Source organism: Berghia stephanieae, chromosome 12, assembly GCF_034508935.2.
Source record: "Berghia stephanieae isolate SIO BIC M18660-M18661 chromosome 12, UCSD_Bste_1.3, whole genome shotgun sequence".
Classification (NCBI taxonomy): Eukaryota; Metazoa; Mollusca; class Gastropoda; order Nudibranchia; family Aeolidiidae; genus Berghia; species Berghia stephanieae.
This window is the reverse complement of record NC_088371.1, coordinates 9605315-9620260: the sequence shown is the minus strand read 5'-3', so window position 1 is coordinate 9620260 and position 14946 is coordinate 9605315. Positions and strand designations below refer to the sequence as shown.

Here is a 14946-nt window from a genome sequence, read left to right as displayed (position 1 = left end):
CTGGCAATCACGGTAGTTACTACACTTCTCTATCTTGAGCCAACTTTTTTTATCTCATTCCAGGTCTTACCACTTCTCTGTATATCAGCCTCTTTAATTCTTCTCCATGTTCCTCGTGACCTTCCCCTTGATCTTCTGCCCTGAGGGTTCCAGTCCAATATTTTCTTTGTTATAGTTGAGTCATTCTTTCTAAGCGTGTGTCCAATCCACCTCCATCGTCTTCTTCCTAGTGGGAGTCAACAAATGGCAGCTTCTTATGGTTCACACTATTATGTTATGACGATCGACCCAATCAGCAAAGTCCGGTCCGCATTCGTGCACCGTCGCGAACCCGCCTGGTAGCATCGTCACAACACACCTTTCGACTAGATGCTCTGCCGTTTCGGGTTCTTGCCCACAGCGTGGACATAAAGGACAGGAAGTTAGACCCCACTGATGTAACGCACCGGCCGTTAGGCAGCTCCTCGACCGAAGCCGATTCGCAGCTACCCAGTGTCTCCTCTTACTGGTATCAAAGCCTGGCAACTTCTCACCAAGCTTAGAGGAGTGTAGGTCCCCGCCCCCACGAGGGATTGAATTCGTCCAAACCGACTTCCATCTCGTATGTGCAGCTCTGTCCGTAGTCAGGGATTCTGCGTACAAGGGTTGCCGGGACTTATTTCGGCTCGAAACGGGGGCACCGTTCATTATGCGCATGAGAGGGGTATCCCCATTCCCTCTCTCTTTGATCTTACTCAGCCAGTTTCCCGTAATGGTCTCCCTCCGGACATCGGGGGGCTGGATCGCTGCCATCACCGGGCCCCATTCTCTAGGGGTTGTTGCTAGCGTTCCCGACACTATGTGCATCAACTTGCGAAGTTTTACATCCACCTTCTCAACGTTTCTGCTTCTACCCCACACTGGAGCGCAATACTCCGCGGTGGAATAGCATAGTGCCAGGGCGGATGTTCTCAGGAGCGCTTGGCTAGCGCCCCAAGTCGATCCCGCCAGCTTCCTCAGAAGACTATTCCGCTTCTCTATCTTCCGGGCAACCCCTTCGAGATGAACCCGATAGGTAAGACTGCGATCCAGCGTCACCCCTAGGTATTTTGGACGCGGCTCATATGGGATTGGCTGGTCCCCGACTAGGACATTCAGTTTACGGGTGTGCCAGCCACTGCATAAGTGAAATGCAGTGGCCACGGTTTTTGAAGTGTTCATCTTCAGGTACCACTTGTCAAAGTAGGATTTGAGTCTGGTGACGTCCTCGCTGAGTACGCTCTCGAGACGGGTCCACACTTTACTCTGAGTAACGAGTGCCCAGTCGTCTGCGTATCCCAGCCTCAGGGAGGAAGTGTTCGGCATATCGCTAATGTAAACGTTAAACAACATTGGCGCAAGTACCGACCCCTGAGGGACCCCATTCTTCAATTTCCTAACTTTGCTCGTGACGTCTCCCAGCGCGACGTGGAATTGCCTTTCCCCTAAGATCGAAGAGAACAACTTCAAGGTCTTTTTGCACCTTATGATTTTTGCAAGTTTGAGCATTAACCCATCGCACCAGACCGTATCGTACGCCGCTGATGGTCTATAAACACAGCACCTGTTTGCTGTTTTCTCTCGAACCCGTGCTCAATATGCTCTGTAAGGGCAATGACCTGCTCCGTGGTGCACCTCCCTTCCCTGAAGCCTGCCTGCTCAGGTGGCAGGGCAGCGTCTAGGACCGGCCCCCATCGGTTTAATAGAACACGCTCCAACAGTTTGTAAAGACAGCTCAGCAGCGATATGGGTCTGTAACTGTCTGCCTCCTTCGCCGGCTTCCCTGGCTTCAGGATGGCAACTATCTTCGCATGCTTCCACACTTGTGGAAGCTTTCCGTTTGCAAGGATGTCAGACATTGCCTCTGCTAGCCAGGCCCGTGCCCTGGGGCCCAGATGCGTCACCATATCGGGATATACACCATCTATCCCAGCTGCTTTGCCGTTCTTCACTTCGCTAATGGCTGCACCCACTTCTCGGGGACTGAACGGGGCCGTCCAGTCCGACTCCTCCGCAGGTAGCGAGTCCAAAATCGTACGGTACGCCTTGCGGACACCGCGCTCAAAAGCCTGATTAGGGACCCGCTTGCTACGGTTCTTAATATTCTTGGCAATTGTGTCTGCCTCGCATTCCGGTGCAGCCTTCGCGAAATTCCGATCTGGGTCCAATTTCTTTATCAAACGCCAAGCGTGGCGGCTGGAGTGTGTAAAGTCGAGACTTTCCACGGTCTCCTGCCACCGTTGCTTCCTTCCCTCTGCCAGAGACTGGAGTAGTCTATCGGCTGTGTCCTGGGACTGGGTCTGCTGGTACTCTCGGTACAGCTCTTCTGACTCTGCTGTCCAGCAAGGGGTGTAGAATTTCCGTTTGCCCCGTGGAATAGAGCGTTGAGCGCTCTTAACCAGTAGCCTACTAAATCTGGTTATATTCTTGGACTTGGGAGGAATGGCAGGGCAGACCTGCTCGATATAGGAACTGAATTCCTCCCAGTCAGCCTTCCTGAAATTCCATCTGCAAAGTGGGAGAGACTGCACCCTCGGTATTGTCACCCCAGCTGTGACAAGAACCGGCCTGTGCTGGCTATGCGGAAAGTCCCCGAGGACTGTCCGCTTCACCTGCAACGGTTCACCGTTCGCGCCTTTCGTTACGAGGGTGAGGTCTGGAGTATACTCCTTCTTATGGCGGGTACCCCGGAAGGTACCCTTGGCTGTAGGATCGTACACTAGGTGTAGATCATTACAGTCCATCCATGAGCGGAGTTGTCTTCCTGCCTCGTTGCAGTCTCGGTAGCCCCATTCGTGATGGTGGCTATTAAAGTCTCCCAGACAGATGGAAGGATGGCTGACCACCGGTACCGGTGGTGTAGTCCAAGTCGCTCTAGGTGGTTTGTAAATATTATGCAAACACAGTCCGCCTACTTCCACGGAAATTCGGTTCACCCCATTGCTGTCCGTTACGCTCTCAATGACCCTTACCTTCGATGGCTCTTTAGCGTAAACGCTAACCCCTCCTTTGAGCCTCGAAGTGTCCTCGCGTTGGACCACCGTATAGCCTGGGATCTGGAATCGGGAAGATTGCGCGCCTGAATAAAGGTGGGTCTCCTGTAAAAGGAGGATATCTACGCAGTGAACGGCCAATAGCTTTGATAAAAGCTCATTTTTTGCCATACTCTGGCTCTCGACGTTCAGGGACAATATACGCGTCAGCTCGCCATCCCCGCCGTCGCATTTTCCGATCGGCAGGCCGCGAATCGATTGATGCATGGGACGTTTGCTTTTTTCTCGGACGTGCCGACGACCCTGGCGACACGAACGCGGTATTATTTGGCTAGGCGGCAGACCGCTTCGCCATTGACGGGACTGATTGGGACTCGACATAAGGACAATAGTGTGGCGCCCGGGATAGGGCTGCTATTCGGGCACCTGGTTTGGATCAAATTTAGTCACACACCGGGGCGAGCAGCTCATGTGGCTCGTTGGCTCGATACCCGGGATGGTCTCGTGACGGTCGACCGGGATTTACACCTTTGCCCTCCCGTGTGCCTCAAGCCCCCTCACCAACTGCAAGGTAAAGATCCACGAGGGGGCAAATGGCGACCCAACTTGCCCATATAAATATAAGAGAGTTGTGATTGGGGGGGGGGGGGGGATATTGCAGATATTTTGGTATCATTAATTTCGTCTTTCAATTACCTTTTAAATGAAATAAAATGTTGCCAAGTAACTGTAACGAAAAATCCATCCAGCATGGCTGACTTCAGGCCCCTCTCTCTCTCTCTCTCTCTCTCTCTCTCTCTCTCTCTCTCTCTCTCTCTCTCTCTCTCTCTCTCTCTCTCTCTCTCTCTCTCTTTCTCTCTCTCTCTCCCCCTCTCCCACCTCGCAGTCTTGACTTTGTCTTCTTCCAACATCCTTTTCTTTCAATATCATTCCTTGTCCTTTGTCTTGTAGAGCTAGTTTTTTTTCATTGTCTATCATTTTAACAATGTCTACTCAGACGCATGAACCTGCGAGTTCTTATCTTGATTTGTATGTTGGAAGAAGTTTTAAGACATTAGATGAATTCCTGAAAGTTCTCAAGCTAAGGAAAGGAAGAGGTGAAACATGGGTAAAAGCAACGGCTGGCAGCACTGTAGCCTATGCAAATAGATTCATAAAGAATGATGAGCGGCACTATCCAGAGGGCCTTAGGATAAAAGTAGGCAACTACGAATGTTTGCACAGTGGAACCGGTTCGTCAATCGTCATCATTATTATTATTATCCTTATTATTATTACAGTTCAACCTCTGGATAACGACACCCCTGAATAACGACAACCCCTGGGTAGAGACATTGACCTCTGGTCCCGATGTTTTTTTGCTATATTGTTAGTAATAAAAACCCCCAAATAACGACATACATTTCAGTAAAACCCCTGTTTAGCGACATAATTATAACAACAAACTGCAGTTGAAACCGATGTTTGATACCCGACCATCATCATCTCGTACTCTTAAACAGTTAAAAACTCTTTCCCCCCTCCCAGTGAGATCGCTTTGTTACCGACCAATCAGAGCGTGTATTTACTACACTGTGTGGAATCTACGCTTGCTCACAGCAAAAGAAGTTGATCAGTGGATGGTACTCTCAGAGGTCGATTAACAGACCATGATAGCTACCTGTCTGAGGTCAGTTGAGGTTAGCTGATATCAGGCAATGCCGTGTCCAATGGGGGCAATTAAAGATATTTATGGTCTTATACATAATACATTGGAATAGCCGGGAAAGCAGTAACAGCCTCTTTCTCACTTTATTATTTTCATTTGAAAAATGGGAAGCAGTAAGAACCTCTTCCATTTTATTATTTTCATTTGAAAGATCAGTTGTTCGGCTAGACATCAGTCCACATTTGATGTTACTGTGATTAATACCTAGTTTTTTTTTGTTTAGTTTGTTTTTTTTTGGTTTTTTTTGGGGGGGGGGGGGGCATGTGTTTTGTTGGTTTGTTTTTTTAATATCGCAAGATTTAGGTCTACTAATTTTTAAGTGCTTGTAAATTTTGATGCACTTTAAAAAGAATCGAGGTATTCAAATATATGCCAGCAGTATCGTATTGAGTTCATTTTAATTAAAATCAAAACTAGATGTGTGCATCTATATTCTTGTGGGAATTTTTTATATTGGGAATTGATTTTCTTGCTTTATTCTTAATTTTGTTAAATGGCGTTCAAGTACTGCTTATGATCAAAACAAAGACAATACGCATTTGAAAGTGAAATCGAAATGGGTATAAATAGAACGAAGTTGACATCACTCAGGTATTTGTTATTGTTTTTTGCCATCCATGATTATGAGTAATTCCCACTAAACTATTAACCATACTATAAACGTTCAAGGTTACACATAGCTATGTGTGTTAGTCCATTATTTTTCAGGATGGCTATGGTGCAAGTGTTTTAGCCAAATTCATAGCACCTATACCATTTGTAAACAGGAGAAATACTCATTCCAACGTTTTTGGACTTGTCTTCTCTCAGGCACTGGACCACACATTGCACTGTTAGGTATTCATGGTTCTCAACACGCCCCCTTTTTCCGCCATCTTGAAAACCCCGGAATAACGATATTATTTTCCGGTCCTGGACAATGTCGTTTATTCAGGGGTTGCACTGTATTTCTTCTTCTTCTTCTTCTTCTTCTTCTTCTTCTTCTTCTTCTTCTTCTTCTTCTTCTTCTTCTTCTTCTTCTTCTTCTTCTTCTTCTTCTTCTTCTTCTTCTTCTTCTTGATGTTTAGAAATAACAATAAAATAAGACTAAAATAGGACGAGCACATCAACAACATCACGAAAAAATCAAATAGAACCCTGAGTTTCCTCCATGATGTATAAGATAAAGAACAACCTGGTTGCGATTTCAAATCCTGATTCCCAAACACCGACACAAACATCCATAACTTCCTACGTATCATCCCCCTGACATCCACCAGAGACCTCAGAATCAGAAAATTCTCATTTTGCCCTAGAACCATCCCAGATTGGAACAAATTACCGAGGGAAGTTACATCTGCACCTACTTTATTACAATTTATTTACAGAGCTTCTAGATCACTGCTGAACTTTCACATTAATGCTATTGTTCATGTCAAATACTTCATGACAGTAAAGGAAGATTCAGATTCAGATGTTGAGTGTAGTCAATGGCTGAGTGGGTTACAATCATCGGGAAACTGGCCCTTGTGATATGACCTTAGATAAGGCATTTAAAACACATTATCCCCAATGACTGGGAATGTGAATGAGAAGGTCCCTAGCTTTAGACAATGACATATATTTTTCAGTACTGCGACAATAAATGACGCATAGCAGACAATTTGTACTGATTGAAATGGAAATTTGGTTAAAAAGTGGTCTGCTTATGGAACAAATTAACCAGTGTGGAGCGCAATAGTCAGTCTGAATCGATTGAAATGCGTGATATGAACGATCATATATTATATGTATTTATCATACTCTTGATCATTTTCTTCTAAATGCCCATTCTACCTTAATGGCCGTTTCCTCTACTTACCAATCAGTGAGCATTTAGGTGATCACCACTGAATTATTATTATTATTATTATTATTGTTATTATTATTATTATTATTATTATTATTATTATTATTATTATATTTTCATTTTCGCCAAGTAAGGCCACGATTTAAATCTCATACTAGATACGGAGGTACATTTCTTCCACTTCTGTTCCTCCTTTTATCTAAGCCTTTCATCTTACTTTTCCTGACTCAAGTCTGTTGCAAGTGCCGTTAGACCTCTAAAAACAAACAAAACAAACACTTAGGTTCTTCCAAAAGTTGGTGTGTTTTTATGTGCTGTTTGGCATATTTTTCATAATTAATCTGGCAAGCCTGGTGAAAAAAAAAAAAAGAAGCTTCTGGGGAATAAAATTTGGACTGCCTTCTTTTTATAGACATAGTTTTCTATGAGAGATTTGTTTATTCCCAGACATGGCCTATAGTAATGGATGATTTGATGCCTCTAGCCTTTTCAAGACTAAAAGAACAGAAACCATTGTCATTGAAAGACACATGATGCTTACGTGACCTGTTAGTACCTAAAGTACCATCAGGCTAGCATAGCAACAAAACAAGCACTCTTTGACATCTTTTCCATTTTCTCATGCATTTCTTGTCATGTGTTTTTTTCTTTCCAGTGTCCTTACATCCTGTAGAGTGAAGTAAAGATGGAAGGGTCTTATAAAATTGAACCCGACAAACGTGAGTGGCTTTCACATGAAGATTTCACACACTCCAAGACATCACATTCAAATGTTGGATTGGAAGATGTTGTAGCGACAGAGGATTCCATTCCATCATTTATTGGCGCCCTTGAAGATCTAATGGAGACTAAAATATCACCAGAAACCTTATGTCAGTCTTCTGATGTTGGTGTTAAACTTGAATCAGTAGAAGATGAAAATATACCAGAGTTTCATCAACAGCCCATGCAAGTCAATGTAAAGGTCAAAGATGAAGCAGAGTATTCTTCCCTCCCTTATTCACAATTAAATGGTATCCATGTTAAACTTGAAGATGAAGACATCAAAGTTGTAGACATTGAGGTAGAAAAGTCTTTCCTCGCTTATTCACAATTCAGAGACAATTTTAAACTTGAAGATGTAGACATTGAGGTAGAAGAATCTTCCACCAATTATTCACAATTCTCTCATGTAAAGGCTCTACTTCAAGATGACATCAAGGCAGAGAACTCTTCCCATACCTTTACACAATTTAATTATGTCCATGTTAAACGAGAAGATGAAGGCTCACAGAGCATTGATGTCAGTGATAAAATTAAACCTGACGGCACAATAATAACAGAGATTTCTTCTATGACATCACCACTGGGGATACACTGTCAGGTGAGAGAACATTCTTTCTTTTACACATGGTCTCTGATAATGATGAGGATGATGATGATGACAATGACGATGAGGGTGATGATTACAAATTGGAAAGTAACAGATATTGAACACAGCAGTCTACCAATTTCAAAGTTGATAAAAAATTGAGCTCTTCGTCATTTCTCTCTGTATTCGTCAGTCTGTGACCAATTCTATCATGTTGCCCACTTGTTTTGAAAATTTGACATGGACGAATGGACCTTACACTGACCAGTTATATTTTGTTTTGTTTGTTTGTTTGTTTGTTTGTTTGTCCAACCTTGATATAAACCTTTTCACTCTCAATTTCAGTTCACATTTTCTGAATCGATCACATCAAAATATCAACAAGATCCATTTGTTTACATGACAGATACTGAGGCCTTAGCTGAGAGGGAAACAATCAAATGTTTAGTATTTTTTTTTCCTTGTAAATCATCTCTCTATTACGAATTGTTATGTTTTCTGTTTTGGATATATTTTGTAGACATTTAAGTGTATTCCTCTCAGTAGGATCCATAGCTGGTGTCTGGATGAGACTTTTAGGTGATTTTTAACTAAGTTCATTGATAGGTGCTCTTAGAATTTACATCTGTTCCCTATTTGAACCATTCACCTTTGTATTTCTTTTTATTGGGTTCCTTTACTTGCAAATCTAGATTTTTTACTATCCCATTTTCTTTCTTTTACTGGGCCTGAAATGAGCTAAATGGGTCGTCAGCGCCATAAAAACCTTAAAAACAAAAACAAAAGAATGTCTCTTGTCTACCAGATGGGAATTTTAATTGATATTATATTCTTTACAAAGAAAGAAATGTTGATCTTTATTCAAGACCAATTTAATAGTATAACGTGATATACTTAAGAATATCTGTTAAGTCACAGTGCCAGTCCCTCTTTGTTTACAAAAATTGTTGTGCACTGTGGCCACAGGTTGGCACTAAAGTAGCTGACCTGAAAAGGGTCTGTAGCTTCGTGGTATTTTTTCATTTTATTCTGTATTCTCTTCCTTTTTCAGGAACCCTGTAATGTCAACAAAGGAGACCAGAGTTGTACAACAACTTGTGAAGGGCCAGTCTATTCCAGTAGTTTGGGGACAGAGGTCACATCTATGGTCTTAAAGACTGTACAAGGTATTTTAATGATGAGGTTGATGATAACCACTGAATATTTGTCCACTTTTGAAATGTGGGACCTCTCAAGGAACTGTTTATTGTCGTCTTTTCTTTTGGAGTTAGAAAAAAAAGGGGGGGGGGGGGGGGGGGGAGGTGAAGAGTTTATCAAAGTGCCAAAGTCGTGTCAATGCAATACATTCCTTCTTTCCTTTACTATAATAGCCATATTGTAACCAGGCCTGTAAATCTTCCGTCTATTGTTGGATTTCCGACGTGGATGTATTCACAGCCTGGCTACTGTGCCACAGCCAGTGAGAGCGGGTGGTTGGATGGGAGCATCACCCTTGAATCATATACCTATGATGTTCGCATGGGTGTACGATCCAATAGTGATGTCGTTTCTTCTTCTCTTTACTAGCCTATCCTGCTTCTTTGGTTTGTGATTGTATTTTTGACAGGGGATATTTTTTTTTCTGTAAATCTTCTGCCTGTTTGTTCTTGGTTATTTATAATTTAACTTATGATATCTTTAGGTTATGATTTTGATTTACATTTGTACTATTTTTGTTAGATTGCTTGTTTTTTTTGTTTCAGCGGTCTCTCATATAACCTCAATTGTGTTGGAAGAGACCTAAAGCAACAAACAAACAAAAAAACAGCCAGTGAGAGAGAGGTCGCGAAGTTCGCGCGAGTCGTCTTCACACACACACACCTAGTCAGTAAATAACGCACACACAGAAGTGTGTCAAACTGGACCGGAAGATTTCTCTCTATTTTGCTACCGACACACATGCATATCTCCAGTTCTCATATCGTTTTCTCTATATTTTATTGGTTCCGTCCCGATGTGAGATGGAAAAAAAATAATGCGAAATAATTATTTTTCTTCGAAATATATATTCTTCTTCGAAAGCACCACCTCCTCTTCTTTTTCTTCTTCTTCTTCTTCTTCTTCTTCTTCTTCTTCTTCTTCTTCTTCTTCTTCTTCTTCTTCTTCTTCTTCTTCTTCTTCTTCTTCTTCTTCTATAAGAATTAATCCAAATAAACGAAAGAATCAGCGTAAACATTTAACACAAACAGGAATGAAGATACGCAGCTTCCCGTGTCGAGCACTAGACGTCTAGATACACATCCTTCAAAAGGGTAGGAACTGTTCTCTTCCTTTCATTTTACAACTAACTCAGACCTGGGACCTCAAATAATTGGGATTTTTTTTTTTTTTGGTACCATAAAATAAGGACCTCGTTATAAATAAGTAGGGGAAAGTGACATGATTTGACTAGTCAATTGACGTGTCATATCTGTGTTGTGTCCATATTTTTGTCCTGTTGTGTCTATCTTCGTGTGTTCAAAAAGTTCCGACAATTTTTTCACCAACCATTTACAGGCCTGTGCCCAATGTACATTTTGTATTTTAATTTTATATCTAGTTCCAGTTTATTAGATCTCCCAGGCCTTCCAATCAATTATCAGCCAATGACAATCAGAGCATAATGAATGATACCATAATTAGTTTATTTTGTACAATTTTGGTGATAGTGCAAAGACATCCAATGTAGTGTCAATACAATTGGCCACTTGTGACTTTCTGTGGTCCTATCTATCAGGATTAAATAGAGAAGTGGTGACAATAAACATTCCTGTCTCGCTCCAGTGGTGGCATGGAATGCAGGAAATGTTTCCCTTGATGGATGACCTGACAGTAGAATTCTTTGTACAGCATTCTAAATATGTCGACTATTTTTTTTTTAATTCCATCCATAAGGCTGGAGAGTATTCCAGATTGTCATTAGTATTGTTGATATTATTGTTGTTGATATTATTACAGTGGACTCCGGATAAGACGATGCCCAGGGGAACCAAGAAAAAAATCGACTTAACCGAAAATCAACTTAGCCGGAGTGTAACCAAATGAGCAAAAACGCATTTGAACAAAGCAAACCAATCTAGAATAAGTATGGCCCTTCATGTCACGCGGTCTCTGTAGTGGTCATCAGTGGCTCCTACCCCCAATAGCCCCAAAGAGGAATCAGAATGCATAAAAATCGGAATTTGAGATAAAAAAGCGGAATCAACTTACTGTTATTAACTATGACTGTTACATGTTTTGCAACAGAAAATGTAATAGACAATCCAAAAGTACTCAAATGATAAAATATAAAATGTGTAAAAATGTACAGATTGTGTAAAGACTAGGAATGGGATCAAATAATAATAGAGAACACACAGGTCCTGGCCGTCTGAGAGCAAAGCATTGAATGGATGGATTTAACCTTGTCAGGACCCTCCTCCTCTCCCCCCCCCCCACACACACACACACACATACACCTAATCAAACAAACACATGTGCCAGTACACACACACATACACACACACACACACGCGTACACAGGGCTAAAATTAATAAATAGGGAAAGAAGCTGACCGTACTCAATAATATTATTACCCATTGAAGCCAACATATAATATTACCAAGATCATTGACCTCACAAATTGAAGTCACCATAATAATAATAATACTTTGGTCCCCCTCCCAAACATATAATATTATCCAACATCAGCAGCACACACTTTGAAGGGACTAATCAGACACACAAAATATGTGTTGATTGACCATAGGAGATTCAGACGAAATAAGCCATAGCTCACTTTTTTTTTTCACTAGAGATTTTTTTTTTTAATTTTCCTGGATTGGAAAGGTGAACAGCGGAATTTTTGCCTTGAACTTGAATGTGGAATGTATACCACTTAAGTGAAATTATTCCTCGAAAAGCGGAAGGGTAGGAGCCTCTAGGTCAAGGTCATGCTTCTTGTAAATGGTGGAGACAGAAATAGCTGGTATGCCAATTTCCTATGCGATGATTTTCTGTCGCATGCCAGACTTTCCAAATGCATCGAATCTTCCTTTTCCACGATAGGTTTGCCATTGTAGTTGTAGACTTGACTTGAATTCTTGATAAAATTGATACCAATTAAGAGGGCCATTACATAGGATGGCCTGGGATTAGAACCAAAAAAAAATCTTGAACTTGAAGTTGCGACAATGTAAAATTTGAGATGGAGAAATTAAAGTTATTCAATACTGCTCATGTACATTGAACACAGACGTCAGGCAAAGCACCTACATCACATCGATGTGCGGCAATCGTTCGCGGATATTCTTAACCACTGAAAATTCTTACTGGTAGCTTTTTTAACCAATGGAAATACTTGTTTATTTGTGATTTTTTTGTAGTCATGAGTGATAAGAACATCGACTTAAGCGACATCGACTTATGTGGAATGCTTTTTTTTTTTTTACTAATGTTATATATAGGAAGAAGGGGGAGGGACCAAGAAAAAAAATTGACTTGGGTAAAAAGTAAAAATCGACTTAGGCAACGTCGATGTATCCAGAGTGCACTGTATTCAGACTTGTAAATCGTCTGAATATAATCAGAATTCCGACTCACCAGTTTTGGTCAATAATCTGTCCACCAACTTTCTTAAGATGGTATGAATATCTAAAAATCAATCTTTTATGTTAGTTATAATTATAATACACAAACATGTAATTGTTTCATTGGGGATAATTTATCACTTTAATAGATTTCTAAGTTATTGTTTTGTGGAGGTAAGAATACTCTTGTCTATTTCTATAGATAACAACGATGTTGACAGCTGTGACCAGTCTTTGAATGGCGGACTTCATGAAGATATCCAAATTGAAATTGACGTGGATGAAACTACAGACAGTTGTGTGGCATGGCAAGAACCTGGCACTGATTTCCAGAACAATCATGATACAACTTTGGACCATCTTTCCACAAATCACAATAGACCAGACCAAAGATTTGACTTCAGTGAAATAGATGAGCCTGAAGTTGATACAAAATCTCAAAACACTACAACTTCCCAGTTGCAAAATCACTCAAGACTCCTAACTGGAGAACGACCATATAAATGTATGATGTATGGAAAGGCATTTACTCGGAATTCACATTTACAAGTACACGTTAGAACTCATACAGAAGAAAATCCATTTAATTGTGTGACTTGTGGAAAGGCATTTACTCAGAATTCAGATTTACAAGTACATGTTAGAACTCATACTGGAAAAATTCAATTTAAATGTCCAACCTGTGGAAAAGCATTTACTCGGAAATCACATTTGCAGGTACACGTTAGAACTCATACAGAAGAAAAACCATTTAAATGTGTAACCTGTGGTGAGGCATTTATCTTGAAAGCAGATTTACATCAACATGTCAAAACTCACACAGGAGAAAAGCCATTTAAATGTGTGATATGTGGAAAGGCATTTACTCTGAATTCACATTTAAAAGGACACTTTAGAACTCATAAAGGATTAAAACCATTTAAATGTGTGACATGTGGAAAGGCATTTACTCAGAATTCACAGTTACAAGCACACGTTAGAACTCATCATCCTGCCCTGGGTGGAATTACGGCTATTTCATTTGAAACTCCCAATGGGCTATTAACCCTCCCTGTCCATTTATGATGATGCCTAACCTACAATAGGCTAAGCATCAATGTCACCAGTATTGACTAAGGTAAGTATCGACAATATTTGGTCCTTTTTAAATATTTTTATTTCCGGTGGACTGAAAACAACTGTGTTTTCAGTCCACTGGTGGACATTAAAAAATGTCCTGATTTTGTTTGGACTTCACGTTGTTGTTAACAAAGCATTTCCTTTAGACCACAGTACCTTAACTGACTGTTGTTACTTTTGATGAGTTTTAACACTTTTGTTTTTTAATTAATATCTAACTGGATCTATATTCTGTCATCTGTATTTTTTTGCCAAATTGGGAGCTAAAATTTGCCAAAATTTGTCCAAACCCCCCCCCCCCCCCCCAAATTTGCCAAAAAGACCAAAATTTGCCAAAAAATTTGCCGTGGAGAACTAAGCGTTTCAGTAAACATTAACACGCGATACAGAAAAAAAATATATAAAAGACAATTTATTACATTTAAGGAGGCTACATTTATTAATTTACAAAATAGCGTTGTTACAAAGATTTTAAAGGATCATTATCCGTAGAGAGTAGCTTCCCTTGGTTTGGGCCCAGGCAAAGCTGCAACATTTCTCAAGTTTCGCACCTTTTTTTTTCGTTATTTTGTTTTCGCTTCTTTTTTTCCCCAAAATTTGCCACGCGATTTGCTAATTTTCCCAAAATTTGCCACGATTTGCCAATTTTGGGAAATTTGCCAAAATTTGCGGATCGCCCTGATATTTGCGGCCGCAAAAAATGCAGATGACGGTATGATTTTGTCTTTCTCCTCAAATAAAGTGGGTTTAGATTACCTGTTGATAGTTACAATACCAGAGAGAGATGCTTTTAAAATTAAAAGTAATTTGAAAATAATTTAAAAGGCGAAAGTTGCGAACTGAGACAGAGAAAGAAAATGGACAGTAAAGTGTTCAAACTACCTGGCTATATCTACATCTCAAGTTCTTATTCTCAGACATGTCTGCCAATAAAGAAAAACTATTATTGTCAGACCGGTTGGGCAATAATAATTTTTAAAAACCTGGACTTTTCATTACAGCAAACCCTGTCTGGCAATAACCAACAGCCTGGCCTTTTTGTTATTAGCAGACACGTTTATTACGTTGGCAGAAAGATTTTATGCAAAATGCCAAACTAGGCGTGAAAAATACCAAATATTCTGAAAAAATGCCAGTAGTTGTGTCCCATATCAGTTTCTATAATTTGTTCATTCTGACCACAATTTTGGGGATATTGATGATGGTCGGGAATTTTTCTTTCTTTTTTTCTTTTTTTTAATTATTATTTTTTTATTATTATTATATTTATTTATTTATTATTATTACTATTGTTATTATTATTATTATTATTATTATTATTATTATTATTATTTTTTTTTTT

General features: G+C 40.4%; 1 protein-coding gene across 1 annotated transcript in view; it reads left to right on the top strand.

Moving 5' to 3' along the window:
* Positions 1 to 14946, top strand: part of LOC144958063 (uncharacterized) — a 30168-nt gene that overhangs the window by 8635 nt on the left and 6587 nt on the right. Inside the window, exons 2-4 of the mRNA XM_078889663.1 lie at positions 7203 to 7910; positions 8950 to 9064; positions 12688 to 13602. Coding sequence (XP_078745789.1) covers positions 7233 to 7910; positions 8950 to 9064; positions 12688 to 13550 — 1656 coding nt within the window. The 5' untranslated portion in view covers positions 7203 to 7232 and the 3' untranslated portion in view covers positions 13551 to 13602. The remainder of the gene's footprint in view (positions 1 to 7202; positions 7911 to 8949; positions 9065 to 12687; positions 13603 to 14946) is intronic.